Source organism: Oreochromis aureus, linkage group 20 (assembly GCF_013358895.1).
Source record: "Oreochromis aureus strain Israel breed Guangdong linkage group 20, ZZ_aureus, whole genome shotgun sequence".
NCBI lineage: Eukaryota > Metazoa > Chordata > Actinopteri > Cichliformes > Cichlidae > Oreochromis > Oreochromis aureus.
This window is the reverse complement of record NC_052961.1, coordinates 29,301,713-29,327,246: the sequence shown is the minus strand read 5'-3', so window position 1 is coordinate 29,327,246 and position 25,534 is coordinate 29,301,713. Positions and strand designations below refer to the sequence as shown.

At 38.8% G+C, this 25,534-nt stretch overlaps 1 protein-coding gene across 1 annotated transcript; it reads left to right on the top strand.

Moving 5' to 3' along the window:
- Positions 1 to 265: 265 nt before the first annotated feature.
- itchb (itchy E3 ubiquitin protein ligase b) lies at positions 266 to 24,229 on the top strand. Its single transcript, XM_031728274.2, has 24 exons — positions 266 to 435; positions 3,310 to 3,401; positions 4,467 to 4,608; positions 6,665 to 6,789; positions 8,652 to 8,786; positions 9,089 to 9,134; positions 9,243 to 9,424; positions 10,507 to 10,753; positions 11,607 to 11,702; positions 11,958 to 12,132; positions 12,976 to 13,045; positions 13,324 to 13,408; positions 13,560 to 13,688; positions 15,961 to 16,033; positions 16,601 to 16,672; positions 16,851 to 16,939; positions 17,070 to 17,229; positions 17,369 to 17,502; positions 19,248 to 19,388; positions 19,597 to 19,717; positions 19,794 to 19,898; positions 20,263 to 20,359; positions 20,606 to 20,678; positions 21,045 to 24,229. Exons 2-24 carry the CDS (start codon positions 3,332 to 3,334, stop codon positions 21,142 to 21,144), a joined length of 2,667 nt encoding a protein of 888 aa, XP_031584134.1. The 5' UTR covers positions 266 to 435; positions 3,310 to 3,331; the 3' UTR covers positions 21,145 to 24,229.
- Positions 24,230 to 25,534: the final 1,305 nt, after the last annotated feature.

Below are 25,534 nucleotides of genomic sequence, written 5' to 3'. Positions count from 1 at the left end.
AAACACATTTATGTATCAAGTTTGCCAGAGAAGATGATGAATATCCTCCATATTATGTATTCATATTTTGTATTATTACTCTTAAGCAACGCAAGAATATATATATTATTAAAAAAATGCTGCACTTGGGATTAAAAACTTGCCTTAATGTAAGGTTTATGAGTAGACTGCAAGTACCTTAAATGCAGCATTATGTTTGCTGACCGTCTATTGGTTCGTAGCTCTCCAACTCTTGTCCAATCACGGCACAAAGGGGGAGTAGCGTGCGCACTCCACCTTGTTTCGATCACGTGACATGAGCTTACGAAGATGGTGGAAGTTTCTTCTTCCTTGAAGTGAAACCCCCACCAGAAACCCAAACATCCTGGTGAGCGAAGGCTGGGAGGATACTTCAGGTACCGCGCATTAGTTTAACAGCTCCTCGCTCGGACTCCGGTAAGTAATGGGAGCCAATTACTAGAGTTCTCATCGGTGATATTAGCTTTTTCCACAGCCGTTGGACTTTGGGATTTCCAGCCAGCCATGATGATGACACAAGCTAGCAGGCTAGCAATTAGCCTGGGCTGGGATGGCAGCAGGCTGTCAATTCTGGTGGCCAGCTGACATTCAACACGTACTCAGCAACTCTAGTTAAAAAGCCGCAGCGGCGAACATAACTAAAAGTGGTCAGCTTCATGGCATTTGACTTTGGCAACCAGGACATACTGTTCTTCTTTCTCCGGCTAACTGAATTAGCGTTAGCTTGTTATCAATTCCTAGTTGGATTAAATCTTACGAACGTTTCTTGGTTTAGCATCCAAGACACGGAATGTGTAGGTACATTGAGTCGTTTCTTCTCAGCTATGTGCTGTCATTTGCGAATGAAGGTGCGACACACTCAATCTCCTATTTTAGTAGTTCGATAAAATGTTTACGCTTTGACGTCATGGAGTCATTTCTCAGTACGCTGAGAAATGTTGAAGTCACATAAGTCGGAATTTATGTTATTATAAATGGGTTCGTGTTAGTGAAGCAGTAAAAAGAAGTATTATTACAGGTATACGGAAGCTTGTTGACTCTTCGGCAAACTGACTGCACCTGTCAGACGTCACTGGTCCCAAGTGTCCTCCATTAGCAAGCTGTCCTGACCGCATAGTTTTCTCTTTTGACATAATTGCTCTGTAAACATAATGCAAGAATGACGATTACGTTATTTTGTGCCCTCAGTCGCAATTGTTCTCAACAGTCTCTGATTTATACGTATAATGACTTATATGAAACGGTTTTTGAGTATTGTTTACTTGAATTGTAATATTAGGAAAACCCATCTGTCCTTCTTATATTACAAAGATTTCGAGTTCGTCATTGCGACGGTATGTTTTTATGATATGCTGCATTGTTTTGCCCTCTTAGTCATGATGTAAACAACGTATCCATGTGACTTAACAAGGTGTTAGTAACCTTGACAGTAGAAGTTCAGCAAATAGTAATGAAAAGCTCCTCTTGTGCGGTTTTGGTCATACTGTTCAAAATAGGTGGTTCAGCTGCAACACCACAGCACTGACAGGCAATAGTTGAATCAGTCTGAGTTCAGATTAGTGTCAAGAAGCCCCACATGCACTTTGTGAAATAGTGGGAAATGTTGCTTAGTTGGAAACACAAAAATCCAAGTCAGCGCAAATGATTGTTGAGTTTAGTATCCAGGAAATACACGATACACATTCAGCCTACTTGCAAAGATGCAAAGTCAGCAATTATAATGAATTATTGACTGAGACCAGCAGCCAATGTGAAAGTTTACCCGGGAGCTCCTCACTTTCTCCTGCTCAGCTGTGTGCTTAGACTGTTGGATGAGCTAGAGCTGAGGACGATGCATTATTCAGTGCCACACTGAGGTAGCCAGAATCAAGAAAAGATCACAGGACCTGCTTCAGAGCTTTCAGAGTTCATATACTGTTGACGTGTTTATAAGCAAATGGTATAACTGGCCCTGGCAACCTTATCCCCAGAACCAATTATTGCTTTTGTCAGTGTATTTTTGGTGTGAGCTTTATATAATTGCTCTCATGGATTATATGTAAAATAGTGATCTTAAAGTGAAGACCGATGACAAAGATCACAAGTTTTTTTGTTAGACCCATAAGATTTATTTTTACAGCCACCTTACAGGTTTTCACAGACTGCAGACCTGGCCTTTGCCTCCTTTTGTGGTCTTTTATTACCTTCCATGATGACGCAGCATTTAGGAGATTTTTACTGTTGCTTGAACTGATATTCTTTTCATTTTGAGTTTACCGTCAGTCTGTTCTCTTATTGCGGATGTTTAACAGGTGATTATACTGTTTAGTGTTGTTAACAATGGAATCCTGAAAGGAAATACTTTTTTTTTTTAAATGTAGACTTTACATTATTCAAAATGACTCTCCAGATGATGACATTATTTAGGTAGAAGTCTTTGTACAAAGGAAAAAATATGTATGCATGTTGCTGATACGCTAAGTTGGGTGCCCGTTGAACTGGTTTGCACAAAATAAGAGTAATGATTTGGTGTATTTCTTGTTTATCTTAAACTGTGAAGATAATTGGGTAAAGGCTGCTTGCTTCAAGCCAAAACCAGTGAAAGCATTTGCACTGTAAAATGACAGGAATATAGGAAGAAATATGCATTAGAGGTCATTTGGAGCCCACAGTTATGATACTTTTGTGTCAGCAATAGGAGATGTAATGAGCTTGATGTGCTTTATCCATCTTGCAAGGTTCTTACAGTGACTGACTGTTATGGCTTTGACTGATGAACTGCAGCTGATTAAATTGATATTAATTTGGTTTTAGTTGCAACAAATGTAATCTCAGAGCACTTTACAGACAGGTGTTGGAGCGAGTTTTCCATTAATCAAATAGTTAATGGTTTGTTTCCCAGCTTTGCCGCTATTGTCTGTGACTGTGTGTGAATGAGAGACATTGTCAGCTATTTTAATCTCAGATGTTGTACGTTGTAAGAGTATTTCAGTAAGAAAGACAGTTGCCGTGTAACTCCTGTAGTTAATGAAAAGTTGCTTAAAGCTCTGATAATTTTTTTCATTTTACTGTACAGTGTAGATTTACAGAGATAATTTGTGAAATATATTTTCATATTTTCAAATATAAAACACTACATTATTTTTAATGTAGTGTTTTATATTTTTTAACCTATTAATATTCAGAAATCAATTCAGCTCACAATGATCTCACCTGTATGGTGCACATCTGCAACTTAGAGATGAGATCATTTAGACCATTCTGTATGAGTTCTGCATGATTGTCACCAACCTAATGATGTGTTGTCTACAGGCCTTTATACCAGCCCTATGTCATGGCCAGTGGAGCCACCAAGTCGGGCACTTCCAATGGATACCCTATTAGGGCACAGCTACAAATCATTGGTGAGTCTTCAGTCTTTATCAAAGAAGACAGAGGTTAAAATAAAAGTCAGGTTGACTTATTTTATTTCTGAGCATTCAGATAGCTGCTTCAGTTTTGCAGATGTTCTCATTAGTAAAAGTCTGTGCTTCTTGCTATAACTGCATTTTTATTTAGTTTTTTCTACCAATTAAAAAACTAAATTTGTATGTTTGCTCACTCACAAAGAAATGAACACTCTCTAATTGTTATGGTACTAATAGAGAGAGAGAGGATACCAACCAAAAAACCCTGAAAAAACTGATTTGCATGTCATAGACTGAAATAAGAATTTGATCCCCTACAACCACACCACAGTTCTGGCTCCCACTAATTACAATCAATCAGTCATTTAGATATATTCCTATATATCCTGATCTCAATTCATACTGTGTATGAAGCACACCTCTCCACAGAATCAATTTCTTCCATTCCAACATATCAGTCACAACGGGTAAGACCAAAGAGCTGCCCAAGACGTCAGGTGGGTCGTAGACATGCACAAGGCTTGAATGGGCTACAAGCCTGATGGCAAAATGCTTGGTGAGGAGATGACGGCTGTTGGTGCAATTTTCTTTTTAGAAAGTGAAGAAATGTAAAACACAATCAAATTCTTTAGCCTCAGCCAGACACTGAAGATGGGTCGTGGATTTTCCATCATGATAATGACCCAAAACATACTGTCAAGACAGCAGAGGAGTAGCTAAAGAAGAAGCACATTAGAGTCACAGGGTGTTCTAACCAGTCTCCAGACCTGAATCCTGTAGAAAAATCTGTGAAGGGAACAGAAACCTCAAGCTGCCAAGCGGCAGGCTAGAAACCTAAAGGGTTTGGAGGTTTAGAGGTTGGGGCTTTGTTTCTCTTCATTAAAATAACTGTCCATTTCTTTGTGTGTAAACTTGTAAATTCAGCAGGATATTAAATAATTGTTCCCCCACTGCTTTCATACTAGTATTTTGTTCTTAAATTAAAGTTGTAAACAATTTATTTGTTTTGTTTTGGACTCCAACATCTGACTGCTCATTACTCTGTGTATTCTCCCTGTTTAGTGCTATCAGCAAAACTGAAAGAAAACAAGAAAAACTGGTTTGGTCCCAGTCCCTATGTGGAAGTGACAGTCGACGGCCAGTCCAAGAAAACAGAGAAATGTACCAACACTCACAGCCCCAAATGGAAGCAGCCGCTCACTGTGTGAGTCAGTCTTGCCATTACTAGACTCGTATGATATTAGTTCATGTCCAAGATACTCCTATGCCATACTTCTATTTTATTATACAGTAAAGGTATTTAACTCGAGACAGATCTGTCTAAATAAAACCTGTATTTAAATTGCAAATGTTTGAATTTATAACAAAGGGCACAGAATGAATTCTAATGTTTAAATGTGCCCATAAAACATCTAAAACCCCCCTCTTCAGATGATAGATACCATAGACTGTTTTTTTGTCATAAATGTTACTACTTATATTTTCTGGAAACCAAAACAACTGTGTTTTTACCAAATCCCAAAAAGTTGATTCTGTTCATCTGGATGTGGCGTTTTCAGAGGGAGAAACAAATCAAATAGAGAGCAGGGTAGAGTATTTGCATCAGTCACAGTTTAAATAGATCTGTACTTCTGTTGGGACAGACCCTTTTCAGTCCTCTTCTTGCAGACAGGAGGTTTGAACAGTAGATTAATACAGCTGTGAGAGGACCATATTAAGGATATCCCCTGTCTTTGACCACATAGAACATCTAAAACCTGAACTTTTAACTCACCAGAACTACTTGTACAAATGCTGACCTCATTATTTGAAACTTTGCCCATGTTTGTATAAATATCCGTATGAAAATGAGCAAAAGCGTAAAGGGCACCCTTTAAAGATTCTCCAGTCATCTCTATGTAGTGAGAAACATTTAATTATGTTGAAGGAAAACAAAAGTTTTAGCATTAATAAAGTGATAGTAGTTTATATTTGTAGCTTATAAAATGTATATATCAAAAAGAGAGCATATAGTAATTGATGCCTGTGCATCATTCCATTGTTCAAACATTTTTACAGCTCATTTAATGGCTGTGATCCCTAGAGACTGCATTAAGTGATTAATAAAAACAGTGTGGTAATTTGGGTTTTGGTTCTAAGGAAGAAGTGTACCATGCACAATTACTGCTGACTGCACTATTTGGTAAGACAAATCATCATTTCCCCAGCAAGCTGTCCAGTGGTTTCTCTCATGAGAATGTAAAAATAGAATTTCAGTGAAACTGTGCAATTGTTTTTCCTGCATACGCTCTTGGTCTTGGTTTTCATAGTGAATTTCCAGTTTAAAGACCTTTGTGTTTGGCTTCTATTAGCAATTACAGTCCCGCACAGTGGAGAGAGTGTTCTTTGCATTTACAGGAATCCTGTTTCTTAGCATGCACTTCACATTTAGTGCACTCACACCACTTGGCTTCCTGCAGTCAAAAATATTCACACATTTAGCACCCCCTTAATTTTAGCCTATCCAATGTCTCCTCCTATGCAAAGTGGCCTTCTTAATATAGAACTCTCATACAGTTTCTTTTAGACCAACGGGGGAAGCGTTATTATATAACAAGTGTTTACTATGGGGTGTAACCGGACCCAGTCCACATATCCACTGTCTCTTTTCCTGGTGACTGTTAAATAACTGTTGTAGTGATGGTCATGGACACTCACTGTCCCTGAATAGCTTTTGAACTTTATTGTCTGTGGTTCGCTTTCACAACAACACAAAGATTTTTGCTGCTCACACAGACACAGTGGCTTTCACTTTTTTGCTTGGTAAAAACAATTGTCAAACAGATTGCAGTGCTGGGAATTCCTGACAGTAATTGGTTGTTATTTCCTACATTTGTAATTATTGATGCTTGTAGAACTTATCATTGGGAATTGTACTTAAAACAAATGTGAGATTGGAGCTGTAAAAGGTTTTAAGACTTACACAAAATGGTATTCACTTGACATTGGCTAGCTAAGGACTTGTGATTGAGATGTGGAATAAGAACGTCTTACAAATTAAATTTTTTAGACACTGGAAAGCTTATAAAAACACTATCAGCACATATTTATCTGTCAACCTGGTTTTTGGTGAAATGGTGTACACGACGACCATGAAGGGCTTTCCTGTGTTAGCATGTCAATAGAAAAAAGCATCTTTGTTTTGTTTTTTGGGGGGGTTTTTTTAGTTTGTTTTTTAAACTTTCAAAGGTAATTGTTTCTAAATATATTTCTTTTCACAGGATCGTAACTCCATTCAGCAAACTAGTGTTTCGTGTGTGGAGCCACCAGACCCTGAAGTCAGATCTGTTGCTAGGCATGGCCACACTGGATGTTAGTGAAACACTCAAATCTAATGACATGAAAAGTGAGTATATAAGACACAACATGCATACAAGCGGTGGAATTTAAGCTCCCTCCACAGCGTGCCTGGGCTCTGTCTTAAAGATAGAGTAAGGAGTCTAGTCATTTGGGTGGGGCTCAGAGTAGAGCTCCTGTACTTCCACACTACAAGGAGCCAGCTGAGGTGGTTGAAGCATCTGACTAAGATGCCTCCTACGTGAGCTGTGTGGAATATGTCCAACTGAAAGGAAACAGCTGGGAGATTATGCTTCATGGCTGTCTGAGGAATAACTCAACTTACCCCTAGAAGAGCTGGAGGCTGAACATGTCTGCTTACAAAAGCAGTGACATGTTAGCTTGGTAAAAACAGTGTCTTGTCACTCTGAACCTTGTATGCATCAGAGCTAAAATATATATGATTATAAAGATATATGATTTAGTAAAATCTTTGCAAAGGGATTAAATATAGAGAATAAGTTCTGTGAGCATCTGATGACAAAGAAAAGGAAACCCTCAACCTTTTAAAGGATGTTTATCACATACAGACGTTTGTCAGTGATGAAGCAAAATTTACTCAAAACGACCACAGAAAGTGTAAATTGGAGAAAAAGTCCCTGTTTCACAACTTCCTGTTCCCTGACAAAGAAGTTTGATACACAAGTCAGACAACTGTGATAGGCTCCAGCACATATTAATAAGCAACCGAAAACCAATAGATCGAGTGATCCAGCAAATAAGATCATGGATAAAACAGGAGAAATGAGCTTTGGCTAACCCAAGTAACACAACAGTTGCACACAGAACAAAGGAGATTGCTACATATAAGAAATTATGTGTGTGGACAATTAGACAGCAATGATTAACTAGTATTATTCTACTGCAAAAGTAAACTGCTGCAAGTGTAAACCACATCACTTCCTGCCCACCAACGTTTTTGGCAGAGACTTTACTGCTGTCTGTGTGATTTGGTGCAGGTTTAAATGGTTTCACTGCAGCACACGTCATAACTATGTTGATGAAACTGTTTGAGGTTGTCGAGGCTTGTGTTTAAAAACAACAACCAAAAAAAAAAACAAAAAAAATCAGGCAACCGTGTAATACAAAAAGAATTTCAGAGAGCTTACAGATGTGGTTTATCTGACTTACACCCAGTAAAACGATCAGTAGAGTGTTCCATTTATAATCTTTGTCATCTGCTTGTGTGCTGGAAGGTTTTTGGTCTGTTTATCTTTTTGTTTTCCCCCTCATACAGACCCCATTTCAGTTCACTGTGCGGTCATTTTTATTTGTGTTTTTTAATATGCATGGACCCTATCCAGCAGAGCAGAGCTAATGACAGGGAGCTCTGGGAGCAAATTGAATGTCAAGAGCTGAAACGCATGCTAATCACCATAACTTTGTAATTTAAATTTTCAAGATTTCATGTTTCAAATCGATTGTTGTTGTTTTTTTGTGTTTTTGTGCTGTTTTCCCTCTCAAAAATGAACCTTTTCATTATTGTACTAGGAACAATATTTAGCCATAACAGAAACAGGAAAACAGTCTTTTAAGTAATCTTTCTCATTTAATTTGAGAATTTATTATAATATATAGTTAAATCTCCTGGCGGTGAGCAGGGTAAACTGCTTCTGTCACTGTGCTATCAATAAATGGCTATAGCAGTACTTTTATATTTATTTATTTTTGTTAGTATCCAGTATGTGATCTCAGGATCTCATTTTGGTTTTTTTGAGTGTCGTATAAAATACTACTGTGTATTGTTGGTTAGAATTTTTTTAAGGGACATTATATTACTGACTGAGGTAAAGTTTGATGGCATCATTAATGGCAAGGTTTATATTTCAGATGCCATTGTAGCACTGACCATGGTGTGTGTCTTGTATGTAGTTTCTGAGGTGGTGCAGACCTTACAACTGTGTGCAGACAGAGACGAGACAGACGTGGTGGGGGACCTGTCTGTCTGCCTTGACGGCATGACTGTTGATCCTGATATGTTCGCAAAAGCAGAAGTCGACCATCACAGTGAGTCACAGAAGAGCGCCAAGAGGAACTTACATTAGAAGCATGCTAAGTTTTTCAATGTGTCATTTCAAAAAGTTTTTAGTTTTATTTTACTGCACCTTTTGTTTTTTGTTGTTGTTGTTGTTGTTTTTTTTTTAACTGAAAAAGGGGACTGAACATATTTTGACATTTTTTTTCTAAGTTCAACTTTTCATCATATCAGGAGTACTAATAGCAGAGTTCTTGATTATTTGACTGGTTATGTTACATGCTAACAGAATCTCTCATTTTGACTACATTTCTGTTGCGTGCTTTTATTTCAGGTACATCAAATGGGGAGTCGCAGCCAAATGGGGATCATTCCATAAGGTATAGTACATCTTCCTGTCTTTAGTTCTACCAGTGCCACATTTCTGGTTTCTTCTTTTATTTATTTTTTTTCCTGCTTTATCTGTATCCACTCACCCTCCTCCACAGGCACAGTCGAGACAACTCTCCGGCTGTGGACAGCATAGAGCACAAGTCCTCTCCAAGTGGCCGGAGATCAGCGAACAGCACAGGGTCTCCATCAGTATCTTCAGCAGGGCTGAGGCCTGTTCGACCACCTAGGCCATCTAGACCTCCGCCTCCCACCCCACGCAGACCCACCTCTTCACCAGGTAAGAGATTTAATGAGTGAAAACTACTCTTATCTGTTGAGACACTGAAACTATCAACTGAAGGAAAGCAATGAACCGACACTCTTTTTCTATACCCACTCTCTATCATCATTCCAGTGTCAAATATTTACCCCAGAGGTAGATCTGGAATTGAGCCAAAACTCAACTTGCTCTGGATATGATTGTACAACCGGTTTCCGTAAATATGAGCTTTCTTCATGCACAGCAACACAGAGATGCACAATTTGTTCATCTCTAGCTAAATCCTCTGATACATGCACCTTAATGGAGATCTGTTATAATCATTTTAACTCCAGTTTTGTTCTTGGACTCCAAACTGGGGCTGATTCACACGATTCATGATTGACAGCTCAAAATAATCTTTAACCTACTGACAGGGGATTTCTAAAAATCACCCCGCAGTTCTTCAGCTAAGACAACTGAGTTAGAAAACACAAACACTGCAGTTGTCTTTCAGTCGCGAGGGCAGTCATGGACGCACGACCTGCATCTCATTGCTGTCTGCGTGCTTTACTTATACTTTTCTGTGCGTGCGTGCGTGCGTGCGCACGATAACAGAGTTATTCTAAGAACTCAGAACTGAGGTTCCCCTTTTCTAAGTCTGTATGTTCCAGAACCGAGGAAGCTGTTAGTTGGTAAATAAGTTTACCATCACAAAAGTTATTAGGTGAAAAGTCACATAAACATGTGGTTTGCTTAGTGATCCATAAAAGAGCACATTTCATGTAGCTGATCACATTATGTACAATTTTCTTTTAACACCTACAGTGCACCTTGTTTCAACTATGCAGTTCATTTGCTGTTTGAAACGAGACATTTTAAGCTAACTTTCTTCTAATTGGCTGGCCCTCGCCAACAAAAAAAGATTTGAACCAAAGTGCTCACAGTTAGATCCATGTCCCTAAGGTGAATATTTTAAGGAAATAGTGACATCACACAGTAGTGACATCTAAGATAAGAAAAAACTGTCTTACAATTTGTTTAGCGCAGTCTGAAGCCTGAAATTTGTTCATATGCTCTGGCCATGTTTAAAATGAGGATCCACCATTGTCTTTCCTCAGCATCTTCCAGCAATGGCTCTGCTGCAGCAGACTGCAGCGACGGCCAGTCAGGTTCTGATACCCCGGTGCGAGTGCCGGCCTCGGGTCCCTCATTAGCCCCAGACTCAAGTCCATCATGGGGCTCTGACAGGAACTCCACAGTGGTTTCCGGGTCTGGAGCTGCAGCAACCAGACAGCCGACCAGCACCATCACCCCTGCTGTCACTCCCAGAGTCCCCGCAGTCAACACGGGACCATTGCCTCCTGGGTTAGTGCTCATTTTCTAATTCTTCCAGAAGAAATGAGAGAGGTTTTCTGTACAGTAATAAGTCATGAACATGAAAGAATGGAAACGATTATCTAATCTCCAAAGCCATGCTAAGCAATAATAGTGCCCAAGCCAGAACTACTAATTGCTAATGCGGCTGACTGCGCTGTAGTATAAATAGACCAAGAAAAGGAACAAAAAAGAGAGTTGAAGCTTCATCCAGAGAAAAAAATGTTTAACTACTGAGGGAAAAAAATAAGGAAAAGGGGCTGTTGCTTAGCTGTAAATTAATGTTTTCTCCAACACAACAATAATACCTGAACAAGGCAAGGTCAAATGATCGTTTATATTCCATTCATCAATCTAATGACGCATTAGATGGTCGAGCATGCTGAGTATTGTAAAGATAAAAAACAAACAAATAATATGCAGAAATGAGTAATAAATGTGAGCACAGCTTTTAGCATAGCAGAATTTTCTTACTGAAAAGAAAAGGTGACATGCTACTCGTTTGTCTGTTGATAGCAGATATGTCTAAACAGTGAATGACTTTATCTCACATTTTATGTTTTCAACGTGGTTGTGATGAGCCAGCTCCATGATTGTGGTGTGTGTTTTTTTTTTTTTTTTTTGGGGTTTGTCTGGCCTTATCCAGCCTGTAATTATTTAAACATCCCTTTCTGAGCTCTCAGTGCTCCTGTGCATTGTGACCTTCACTGGCTATTAGCTGTTTTTCTACTTGGATGACTCATGTAGAAAATGCTAGAAATTATAAATCAATGCATAATCTACTAGAGTAGAGTCTTGCACCATTACCAAGTGGCCTGAACTTTATCATTGTTGTTTTTTCTAGATGGGAGCAGAGAGTGGATCAGAATGGCAGGCTTTATTATGTTGATCACGTGGAGAAGAAAACAACGTGGGAACGGCCTGAACCACTGCCCCCGGGGTAAACAAAAAAAAAAAACCCTCTTTCACTTAGGTTTCTAAGAAAAATCTATCTCTAGTGTTATTGGACTGTGATAACACTAGATACTGGTAATATGCTTGTTGTTCGTTTTGTCCAGTGCTATATTTTGTCATGTACTTTAGACTAGAAAAAGTGCATGGTTTTTCTGTCATTAAAGCACTTATCTTCCTCTTCCTCTTTTTTTTTTTTTTTTTTTTTTTTTTTTTCTCCCCCGACTGCCTCCTACGCCTTCAGCTGGGAGCGTCGTGTTGACCAAATGGGGCGGGTCTACTTTGTTGATCACATCACACGAACCACCACATGGCAACGCCCCACTGTGGAGACAGTGCGCAATTATGAACAATGGCAGCACCAGCGAAGCCAGCTGCAGGGCGCCATGCAGCAGTTCAACCAGAGATTTATATTCGGGGTGAGACATTCTCTTTGTCATGTGATGCTGTGTTTTGACTTTTTGTCTTTGACTTTTGGATGCTAATAAGCTGGAATATGGTGACTATAGGTGTGTGTCATCTGCGTGAATTTACAGAGCCTGGTGAAACAAATACTAAATGATTAGGAAATCTGATTTTAAAGGTATATTGAAGACTGTAAGTTGAGAAAAAAGCTAGATATCTTTCTTTTCCTGAAGCATTTTATACAGAATATATACATAAGTACTGTGCTGCATATAGCTTATAGTTTTCTTTATGTTGTTGTATTTCTGTGACGTGACTCTTAATGAAGAAAGTGGCTCACTGGTTTTGAAATGTTACTTTGGTCATGTAGTTACAGTCCTCTTGCTCTAATATAGAATAGCCCTTTATTGTCACTGTACATGTACAACAAAGTTGTGGGTGCTCCACGCCACCTTTGTCGGAATAAAACACAGTACACAGTCCCCCCCAGATAGTGTTTGTTAACAGTCCAAGAAAGAAGAAGAGGCTGTTTTTGAGTCTGGAGGTGTGGGACCTGTTTGACCTGAGGTACCGGCCAGAGACCAGGTGGGTCCAGGTGAGGTCAGCAGAGATGTTGGTGCCCAGAAACCTGAACTTGGACGCAGATTCCACCTGTTCACCTTTTTTAATGAGAGGGGAGTGATGCACAGTAGTTGGGAGCGCTGTGCCGCTGCATATGTCCTCACATGCCGCTATCTTGAAAACATGCCAAGCTTGGTAAACACAAAGCTTGGCGTGTCTGTTATGTTATACATACCTGTGTACATGCTTCTAGTATTGTTTTTGCTTCATATTAACGATCATCTTCTGCTGTCTAGGCCCAAGACCAGGCCACAGCCACTCAAAATAAGGAGTATGATCCTCTTGGGCCTCTACCACAGGGATGGGGTAAGATCATAATGGCTTTTTAATTTAAATACAAAAGTTTCTGTCACTGTTAACTACAATTGTTGCTGTAAGACATCCACACAGGAAGCCATTTGCTTGTTGTGCAAAGCTTTGTTGCTGTTGGATTATATTGGATGTCTACATTGGGGACTTTTTTCTTGTTAATGAATTGAAAGGTAGCCATGCTTAATTGTGGCTTTTGCGTGAATCATTATAATGTAAAGTAAAGATGGAGTTAGGGTGGGGCAAGATAACTGTCTCACTTTGTGTGTTCGCAGAGAAGAGAACGGACTCCAATGGCAGAGTTTATTTTGTGCATCACCCTACACGGTCAACACAGTGGGAGGATCCAAGAACACAGGGGTTAGTGTGTGTGTTTGCATATTCCACTGTTTTTGTTATCAGATAAACATGTAAAAACACTGTACTTGTATATTTATAATCCTTTTTTTTTTTTTTTGGATAACCCTTACTGAGAACATTTAACAGGAAATGGTTTAATGTCGTTTTTCAGTTTGCTGAATGAGAAGCCCCTTCCTGAAGGCTGGGAGATGCGCTTCACTGTAGATGGTATTCCCTATTTTGTCGATCACACCAGGAGAACTACCACCTACATCGACCCTCGAACTGGGAAATCCTCACTGTACGTTATTCAATGCATTCTTTTCCACTCTCCTAAAATTTTAAGGCCTCGGAAAGATATAGAAGACACAGTCACATTGGCTAACTAAAAAGACATACATTCTTTTCAAAAATTGTTTTATTGCTAATTAATGCAATAATGGTACTTTGTAACAGAAGCAACACACATGTCTATATCTCAAAGCATCTTTGTGTTTTTTCTAAACATAATCATGATTCTTTTAAAAGATATTCTGAGTATTTCGGAAACAACTACCAGGTTTTATCTTTAGAATCTGGTTTGACTGAAGAAGGTACATTACTAAAGAAACAAAAAAAACTGTGCTGTTATATGAATTAGTTTCTAAAAGAACTTAATGGTTTGTCTTTCGAAAAAAAAAAAATCCCCTTTAGTAGTCCCCTTTTAATTATTATTTGTTAGTTACATGTGATCTGGGTTCACTGTGAGTGACATTCTGGCTGCACAAAGTGTTTTCAACGCTTCTGCATACCACAGATGAGTAAGCAAGTGGGTTTGGGTTTCCAGCCAGAGAATACAAAAGACTGGTTTAATGTTATGCAGAAAGTCATTCAGGTGTGCTGATAAAGCTGCTACTGTAACAAAGGCAGGTACTTGAAGGCTTTTTTCTGTTTTTGTTCTTTTTTTTTGTTGTTGTTGTTGTTGTTGTTGTTGTTGTTGTTGTTGTTTTTTGTTTTGCTTTTTTTTGTTTTGGAAAGGGGGGGGTGAATCAACATAAATAGTTTTAATTTCACAGTTGATCTACCATCTCACAAGATAGCTTTGATATACCAGGTAGTTATGTTTCAGCTGATTTTTAGTCATATGTGTCACTGTCCTAAGAATCCCTCTCTAATTTTAGAAGTTGTGATGCATTAGCCTGATATGACTAATGGGTCACCTAGTCTCCTACAGCATTCTCAGTCCTGATGGTTACTGACTTGAGACTTGGGTTTGGTTTTTTCACTCAGGTGGAAGAACCAGTTTGGGTGGAAGGTGATGAGAATGTGGTTATGTAAATTAAGAGAAGCAGTGGCAAAATTCACATGTTTAAAACCTTCTAGTGTACGTTTTTGTACATGGATTGCTTCTTTAAGTAAATCTATTTTGCAAGGAAATTTATGTGGGCGATCATGGGCGTGGAAGCGAGTGTGAGATCGAAATATCTTAAAGTAGTAATAATAATAACAACAATAAACTTTATGAAGCACACTTAAAAACCAAGGGTATACCAAGGTGCTTAACAAGTAAACATATAGAATAAAAGAGGTAAAAAGAAATAGGACCAAAGCAAGTACTGGGTATGCAAGCAGATCATTGTCCCTGATACATAAAAGCAGCAGTACATATCAAACAAAGAATTAAAATAAGCATAAAAGTACATAATGTAAAATCACAAGTCAAATATTAACTAGAAGGAAAGGCAAGATTGAATAAGCGGGTCTTTAGTCGTGATTTAAACAATGCAATAGAATCAGAGGCGCGGATAGTGAGAGGGAGGTTATTCCATAGTACCGGGGCAGCCAGAGCGAATGCACGGTCACCCCGAGACTTCAGCCGAGATCTAGGTTGCACCAGAAGTAGTTGAGTAGCAGATCTAAGTGTTCTAGCAGGAATATGTGGCCTGAGAAGTTCACTAAGATAACTCGGCGCTAATTTATAAATAGTTGAACGTAAGCAGCAATATTTTCAACTGAATACGGTACTGAATGGGCAGCCAGTGCAAGCCAGCTAGAACAGGAGCAATAGAGGAGAATTTCCTGGTACCAGTCAAGAGGTGGGCCTTCGAGATAAGGCGCAGTTGGTGGAAGCTAGATCTCACTACAGCAGACACTTGCTTATCAAGTTTAAGCGAGCTATCCAGCAATACACCCAAGTTACTGACATAATCACAGGAAGAGCTAGCAAAGGGACCCAAAGCAGCACGAAGTTGGACTTGAGGGATATTACTGTCGAACACCACGATCTCAGTTTTCTCATCATTTAAGACGAGGGAATTACTCAGGAACCATTCTTTGACCTCACGCATGCATTCTCGAAAGTAATGCAGAGACACGGCAAAGTCATCAGTAAGTTCAAAATAGATCTGTATGTCATCGGCGTAACAGTGAAAGGCGATATTGTATTTTTCAAAGATTGCACCTAAATGGAGCAAATACAATGAGAAAAGAATAGGGCCTAAAACTGATCCTTGACGCACAACACCTCAAGGACCTTAATATTTAAGGTATTAATGAATGAAATGAAACTCTGGTTTTTCCTTCTTTTTTGTCAGTGAAAATGGACCCCAGATCACCTATGTTCGAGACTTCAAAGCCAAAGTACAGTACTTCAGATTCTGGTGCCAGGTGGGTGTCACTACAGGAAAGGAGAGTTGTTGTCTTTAGAGTCAAAATCTGCAGATTCCTGGCATTTTGTGACTATGTGGAAACTGGATTATTTCATATCTTTCTAATGGATCTGTCAGTATCAGCATACCAACATTGAGTCAGATTGCATGATGAAACAAAAAATAGCATCAGCTTGTATCATCCTTTCAGTGATGTTCTGTTTTTAATTGAAGACTGAAGATTTTTCCCTATTTTTTTGCTATCGTTTAGTTTTGTCAGTAGCAACAAAGTAGAGATCAATTCAGTTTAGTCAGTCATGAATTTATTCACGGTGAATGACGACTTTAGGTTCATTTCAACTCAATTTCTTGTTTTCAAGTCTGAACTCCCACAGTGTTCGATGGATAACAAAAAATCCCAAGTCATCATAAATAGAGGAGTGCACTGTTTATGCTTTATTTAGTGTTCATGTGTAATGCTTGTGTGCATGCCATGTTAAATAAAAAGACGTAATCCTTCCTTTAAAGCAAACCAGTGAGTCTTCACTGCAAAATTAACTCTTGCTGGCATTTTTCTTTTCTCCAGCAACTGGCGATGCCTCAACACGTCAAAATCAACGTAACCAGAAAAACCCTGTTTGAGGACTCCTTCCAGCAGGTACAGCAACCACCTTAAGCCACACTGTTCATTGTATTTATTAATGCATAATAATGACAAAAAAGTGCAGGGCATAAACTAAGCAGACTGTAAAATTCCTAATTATGATACTGGGGTATTTTGTTTTAGAATAATAGTGATTTCACAGGTGGTATTCAGTCTATTGTCTCTGTTATAGATAATGAGCTTCAATGCTCAAGATCTGCGAAGGAGGCTGTGGATCATCTTCCCTGGAGAAGAAGGTCTTGACTATGGCGGTGTTTCCAGGTTAGTTACGAGAGGTCTCAGAATTCATAGCATAGAACTATTATTGGGCTGCTGCTGTCATTTTTATTTATGTATTTGCTGGATTTCTCATCCCACACTCACTTCTGCCTTGTCTTCTCCTCTCTCACAGGGAGTGGTTCTTCCTGCTGTCCCATGAGGTTTTGAACCCGATGTATTGCCTGTTTGAATATGCTGGTAAAGATAACTACTGTCTTCAGATCAACCCAGCCTCCTACATCAACCCTGACCACCTCAAGTATTTCAGGTTCATAGGACGCTTTATTGCCATGGTTAGTCACTTTCTCATATGCTGGTTTTAAAGCTGTAATGGCAAGTAAGATATTGTAAGAGTCACTGTGGTATTATTTAGAACATAAAATATAAAACAGTAAGGTGTGTAATAATGATGAACATGTGTTTCCCCCTCAGGCTCTTTTCCATGGCAAGTTCATCGACACTGGTTTCTCACTGCCATTTTACAAGCGCATCCTCAACAAGCCGCTGACCCTCCACGACCTGGAGTCCATTGATCCGGAGTTCTACAACTCCCTCATGTGGATCAAGTGAGTTCACAAAACTGCTGTGTGTGTAAAGCAGTTTCAGAGATGCTGCATTCTTAATTATTCTCGTTCTAAATGAACTTGTTGGCATTTCTTATTACAAAGTTACTAATACATTAGATTGTTTATATGCTTGTATTAGTGTGTATCACCCTGTACATCTGTTTTTATTTATGAAGAGAAGAGTAACATATAGCTTAATGTGCTGCTCATGTTCATTTGTGTGGAGAAATGACACATCACTGCACTGTGTTACACTAACTCATTTATGAAACAAGAACTGCAGGGGCTGTAATAAAACTTTGATGTTTTATGATTTTATTACAACATGCTGACGTCAGCTTGCTGTTATAACAACGCACTGATGTCTGACCTTTGACCTGTGACTTTGAAGCACATACATTATAAAAAGGTGTATTTACTATCTTTTTCACCCACATGATTGGGGCAGAATTAGCTGAAATCTTTTGCTTTTATAAGCTGTAAAAACACGAGATTTTAAGATGTATTCATGCAGTGTGTGGGGTTTTTTTTTTTTTTTTTTTTTTTTTTTTGAGAAACATTATGGGGCCATCGTGACGTTGGAGGATCACATATTTCCTCTGTGCCCTTTCATATTGCACTGGTCAACTTTGACCTTGGGCACTAACAATGAAGGTCAAGTTCAAATGCTTGGCCAAACTAGTTGCTCACATCCTCAGAAGCCTCATTATTGGGAAGTTTGAAGATATAAAGCTTTTACTGCTTTTCACATTTGGTTGGTCCTTGACCTTGATCCGATAATTTTGTTTGTTTTTCTTCAACAATTAAATCGACTCTAGCTGTCATGGGTTTTTACCATCACATAATATCTTATGTATATAAATATCTTATATCTAATCACTAATCACATAATATCTAATAACTGTGGATGCTAGACTGCTGACAAACAAAACAAATGAAGCCGATTACTTATTTCCTGACTTTGTGGGGACAGCCAACTGAAATGATGCCTCAAGACGAGTACTGAGCTCAGTCATTTGGGATTGCAAAGTCTAGTCCTATTAAGTAATCTAACCTAAAAAGAACTGGAGAAAAAAACAGTAAAGTCTTATCTAAAAAGCTTGAAAAGAAAAGTGACTAGACCTTTCACCTCTCATCCGAGAAGCTTCTTCAGTTCTGGAAGTTTTATATTAACTAGCTACAGATGACGTAAATGTTTTTATGCCATCATTAATTGTCAACAGAACCCCAGCACAATGATCAAAAACCTCCATTAACATCCTGCAGTTAGCCAATCATCTCATGTGATTTTTAGTCCTTTTTAGTCACAGGAATAACTGAGACTAGTAGTACATTTGTGGTACATTTCCATATCTAAAAACTGAATTTACATTTTTACAAAATAATTGATTCCATGTTCTTCAGTCAATTTTACTTACCTTCTAATACTAATCATGCTATTCAAGCTTAACATTAACATTTCCTTAACATCTATTAACGCTCCTTGTCAGCAGCGTTAATAATCGCTTTAATGCGTTAGTCTTTGGGAAACCCTTGGTCAGGTTTTCAAATCATTGTTGGCTGCAGCAAATTTCCTGTGGTGTTAGACTCTCAGAGCTTTAAGTGTAGAATATGTCATGATAGCGGAATAATATGACATGGATGAAAACTCCAAAGTGGGAAAGGTACATGGAAGGTAGATTAATATATATGCATACACGGCTTGTTGTAACAGTAATGCTGCAAGGGACCTTGTTGCTCTTTAGGGATAACGACATTGAGGAGTGCGGGCTGGAGATGTTCTTCTCTGTTGACAAGGAGATCCTGGGGGAGATCTCCACCCATGAGCTGAAACCAGGAGGAGGTGACATCCAAGTCACAGAAGAGAACAAGGAGGAGTACATCAGGTGGATTTTAGTATATTTTTCCATTTATTGTTAATTCAGTCCATTGTCATGTATTATTATTATTATTATTATTATTATTATCATTATTATTATTATTATTATTATTATTATTATTATTATGTCAATTCAATGTAAGGCTGATACGACTTGTTTATTAAGATAAGAGTTCTTTTAGGTTTTAAGGTTGGGCTTGTGTTTGCCTGTGCAGGCTGGTGGCAGAGTGGCGCTTGTCCAGAGGAGTAGAAGAGCAGACACAGGCTTTCTTTGAAGGGTTCAACGAGGTCCTGCCTCAGCAGTACCTGCAGTACTTTGATGCAAAAGAGTTGGAGGTATGCTTAAAGACAAATACTCAAGAATGGAGTGGGTTTCTACTTCTTGTCTTAATGAAAATGTATTCCGTCCCAGGTCATGCTGTGTGGTATGCAGGAGATCGACCTGGTAGACTGGCAGAGAAACACCATCTACAGACATTATGCTCGCAGCAGTAAACAGATCGTCTGGTTCTGGCAGGTCAGTGTGAAGCCGAAGGAGTGACCCATTAAACTGAAGTGTTTTGATCTGCAGCGCAGATTCTGAACATCCTGCTTATGTATTACTGTATACAAGATTCTTTTTAGTCCTGAGTGTTACATTTCCATTTAAAAGTGAGCCTGGAGCACATAAGTAAGTACTAATACTAATTTATGACTTGGTCACAAACATTATGCCCAAGAACAATTATGCCCAAGTGTGATGTGATACATTTTTAAATATTAGCTTAACTCACTAAACTCTAGCAGCCATCTATTTAGGATGATGCTATTCTCACTGATAATGAATAATAATATGATAATATGGTCTTTAATTTTTCTTGTTTTGCTTTTTTCTCCTGCAGCTTGTGAAGGAGATGGACAATGAGAAGAGGATGAGACTGCTGCAGTTCGTCACTGGTACCTGTCGCCTGCCAGTCGGAGGCTTCAATGACCTCATGGGTAAATATTGCAGGGATGACCATTTGAAGTGCCAAATAATTCTACATGCAGCATGAGGCTGAAAGAAAACCTACAAAGTTTTGTTGGTGGTTTATTTCAGTAGTATGTTTGTTCTCATGGTTGAGATTTAAGCCATTTGTAGCCTTTAGTGTGTTAGGTAGGAAACTGTCAAATTATTAGTTTGTTTTGAAAGTTCACCTTTTCTGTAAGCATCAAACTTACAGTGAGTTGTGCTTCACCTCGTAGGAAGCAACGGTGCTCAAAAGTTCTGCATTGAGAAGGTGGGAAAAGAAAACTGGCTTCCCAGAAGTCACACATGGTGAGTTCATACAGACGACTACAGAAACTACTCGGTGTGGATGGACGATAATGGGCATACACCTCACACCCCACCTCATGTGAATGAACAGAACTGTCTTGAGTTGCAGAAGTGTTATGGCCTGTGGTGAAGTAACCATGGAGACAGTACAGTTTTCAAATTGGGCTTGGATATTATGAAGGCAGATTTACAACCTACTTCCGAGTTGTTTCAACTGTCCATAAACTTCTTTAGTTTTCATCCAAGCACACAGCTCCACACTGACTTGCAAACATAGGCTCACTTCAGAATCAAGCTAGCTTTGTTGTGGTAGCACCAGAATCAGCTTTTCAAGCTAAATTGCATTTTTTTATGTTCATTTTCCAGCTTCAACAGACTGGATTTGCCACCCTACAAGAGCTACGAGCAGCTGAAAGAGAAGCTGATGTTTGCCATCGAGGAAACGGAAGGCTTTGGACAGGAGTAAAGGAAACCAGGAGGAGCTGGGTGCAGGAGTCTGAAGGAATGAAAAAAACCCACCAGTGTTCAAATCAGGGAGCCTCTTTAGAATAGGCAGGAGTTTTTGGGAGTTTGTGCTCATGCATGCACTCACATGTGTAGTACTTCTATGGGAGCATGTGCTAGACTGTTGCCTGCATGTTGTTGGGTTTCGGGCCCTGCACACTGCAGTCTCAGCAGGCCTCTGCACGCCCGACAGCTTGGAGAAATTTTTGTATCGTTTCAAACCAAAACACAGACGCTGCTCCCGTCTCTCAGAATGTGCACCGCTTTATGCCCGGTGAACTCGCCCTCTGTGACATCTGTTTAACAAGACTACAGTTTTTTTGTTTTGTGCTTTCAACTCATATGATCATGTCAGGTAAGAGGGAGGGGTTAAACTGAAAACATCTTGACCTGATGGAGCACAAGAAGTTCCAGCAGTAAAGCTTTTAAATGAGATTGAGAGGGTCTACTTTTTCTTCTAAAACTGACGTGAGATTCACCAAAAATCATTTTTTAATTCTCTTGTTTTAGAATCAAACTCACTTTGGTCTGCATCTTAATTATAACTGGACCTTTTTAAAAAAAAATATATATATATAACAGTTGCTTTAATTTGGTGACATTTTCAAAAGTAGTGCTTCAAACTATTACTAACAGACAATCCTGGTGCTTCAGAGAGAATTGGCCACATGCCTATTTTGCGTTCCTGCTTCTTTAGTATTTGATCTGTGAATCGATTCGATGATTGTGAAAAGTGTTGTAACTTCCATTGTCTTTAGTGGTGGGAGGAGTGCAAGAGGACTTAGAGGCCCTAGTTTTATAGGGCCAGAGTTTGCACACTGTGATGTGTGATGGGGACTTGTGGATTAGAGTATCCTGGGGGAATCTTTTAAGTTATTCATCTCAATATCAGCTTTAAAATGTTTTCCAGCTTCCTCCTTTTATTTCACAGGCTAGTCTTGATTAAAAATCAAATAAATTAACATTCTGAGGAAAACTTTTTTTAGTAATTAATTAATCAAGATTTGTTTTAATGCTATTTAAAGTTAAAAGTTTGAAAACAAAAGACATCAAAATCAAGTCAAACCTAATCAACTTTAATGATAATGGATGTTTTGAATGCTCACTTAACAGCTTGAAAATAAGCAGTTTGTAGCTTTTCATACACATGTAGCATTTGAATTGGATCGAGCTCTTTGCCTTAGTTGGACCTTTACAAACCCTACAGCGAGAGACAAAATGAAAGAGACGAAGCGTTTTAGAATTGAAAAAGGTTGAATTCGGTCTTCCTTTTTCCATTTAGAGGAACATTTTACCTCTAAATGTTTTTAGCAGGCAAAGCAGTTTGTAATTCTATAGTTTGTGGATTTGGGTAATTCTAAGAAAACAGAGAATTTTAAAGCTGTGGGAGGCATTGCACTGCTCCAAGGAAAAAATTAAAAGTCATGAATTCCTGAAAAAAAAAAAAAAAAAAGTCTGAGATTGAAGTGGTGAATTTACAAGAGGGGGGGAAAAGTGGCGGTGGTGAGGAGGGACTTCAAATTCAGACCAGAGACGACACCACCTGCTGGTTCATGCCTGCAGTGGATCACGTAATCAAAGAATTACCTTCTCATTATAAACCTCTGCACTTTGAAGACACTCACCCACGAATCAGGCCTGTTCAAATGAAAACAACATACAGATTGAGATGACGTAATAGTTGTTATCACAGACCAGCAGTCTGTAATATGACCACTTCTTACCAAAACTTTTTTTTTTCTCCTAAAATAACTACTTTAATCTCGGACGGCATACTGATTTTTTTTTTTGTTTTGTTTTGTTTTTTTAATCCCAAATTAGTTTTTAATGTCATGATTTTAAGCTTTGTTTTGTTTTTGGTTTTGTTTTGTTTTTTTCTTCAAAATGATAAGTCTTCCACAGCTTCATATTCTTAAATTTTACCTTACCTAGAATTGCATTGTGAAAGTGTGTGTGTGTGTGTGTGTGTGTGTGTGTGTGTGTGTGTGTGTGTGTGAGAGAGAGAGAGAGAGTGTGAGAGTTTTTTGCTTCTCCTTTTTGGTTATGCATCCATGGAACAGCCGACTTGGGCATATTGTTGTATTAAAAATGTGAATGCACAAAGAAACCTCCTGATGCTTTACCAAGGTGGTATCCAGAGTTGTGTGTGTGCTGAGGTTGGTGTAGTTTGGCATCAATCATATGAAATTTATAGCAGCAGGTAGTGTGGTTTCTCATTTTTAGAGCGCTCCTTTGAATGATTCAGGTTACACACTTGAAAGACTGTTGCGGTCACTGATGGGGGCATTGGATTCAGGCAGGGTTAGTCTAATAAAGCACAGCACTTTCTTTCCCAACACCCCCAGCGTGTGCGAGGTCCATCCTGCTTTGTCTGTACCCCTGGGCTCACAGTTTCCACGTGCATGGTGAGATCATCTGTCATTAGCCTTCAGGTAGCCTTATTTCCACCCTCAGGCTTCAGGCATGCTTTGTTAGCAGCTTGAGGCCGGCAGAGATGATCCACCACACTTGCTAAAATGAATACTCTGGACTGCACCAGATTGAGCTGGGGGGGTCACGTGACCTGTTTTTAAATAGTCAAGTGTGACCTCAGCTAGGATAACAACTACTGAGAAAATGCTAGCATTAAAAACTAATGAATGTATCAAGATGGAAAGTTGGTCTAGTGGCCTATTTACAGTTTTGCCTCAGATTGTTTTTCCTGATGCAGGATGACGTTTTGATCTTGTTCTGGGTCGATCGCATATTAAAATCTTGGGACATCGTTGAATAGATATGTAAATATTAACTGCTCCTTTTTTTTGGTCTTTTTTTGTTGTGTCTTTTTGTCTAGAAGCCTCCATATCCAGATAAACCGCTGTCACTCCCCTGTACATGAAACAAAGTTGTAAATGGTGTCAATAACAAAGTTTCTTTTTTAAGAGAGGTTTTAAAAAGAGGTTTATGGTAACACTATTTTCTTTTCCCTGTTTAATTTCTGATGTATATGAACGATGTGTAATATAGAAAATGCCACCTTAATAAATTAAATAAAAAATGTGTGTGTGCGTGTGTGTTTGTGTGCGCCTTTATTGGGATGCAGTTGATAAAGAAGACATTTCGTATCATCTTGTTTATCACTTTGATTTTCTTCCATTTTCCAGTAGTCTTGCTTGCCCTGGCAGGTTTAAGGACACAGGTGTGGTTTGGTTCCTTATCCTCTCTGATATGCTAAGCATATTTTCCTTACATGTGGTGTTTCACTACCCACACTATCATAATATTTACTATGCCAGATGCATCCTGCTTGCTTTTTCCATTAAGCAAGCTCGCATGCTTTCTTGGGACTCTGACCTAAAATCCTCTGCAACTGCAGTTACCCAACAGCAACAGGGTCAAGGTCTAAGGCAGCCATTCGCAAATTCAAAGTCAGCTCAAGCCGTCTGTTATAAACTGTTAAATCTACCCAGGCATATGCAAATTGTAAAGGCCAATGTGTGACCCACCTGTTACTGGGAGACAAACAACATCAATAAACTGGTCAGAGTAATGAGTGAAATCACAAACTAACCACCTTTATTTACCGATTTTAATTAACCTTTGTATATTAATAAATTTCAATAAACATGTAACTGTACATGTGTTTAATTTCAAGCCGAGTTTCTTCCACACTTTGGGAATCAATGGTCTAAAGCATAATTTAATCCGGATGAAAGAATATACAGAAGTAAGTGAAATTTGGTGTTGGAAACATTTTTGGGTGATTCACCATCATGAATGAAATGGCAATGAAAATTTACCATCCACTGAGAATTGAGCTTAGATTAAAAGCAATGGTAAAAACTGGTTATTTGGTATAGTGCTGTGAAAAAGTACTTCCTGACTTCTTAGGTTTTTTTGTGAAATGCTACCAAAATACTCTCAGATGGCATTGACGATGAGTTCCCCTTTCATGACAGATGCAAAGTGGAGACTAAACCGGGGCTGCTTTGAAATGCTTTGCTGTGTGGCCCAACCTAAGCCAAAACTGAAACCATCACCATGTGATGCTAAACAGGGCTTTGAAGCGAGATCGATCAACTGCAGACCAGACAACAAACGACGGAGGCACCAGAAAAGTGCAATCAAACGATGAGTTTATTGACAACGGAGAACAACCGTCAGCATATGGCTTATTTGCTCTGACAAAAATACACTGAGTTCTGGTTTTATAGCATAGAGGATCACACCCCCACATACACGTCAATACAGGTCAAAAATACATTATGTCCAGTCATTGTTTACAGACAAGGGTACATCTTGTACATCTCTAATAACTATAAACAGACATATAACTTCTCTTTTTGATAACACCTTCCATGCACAATCATAGT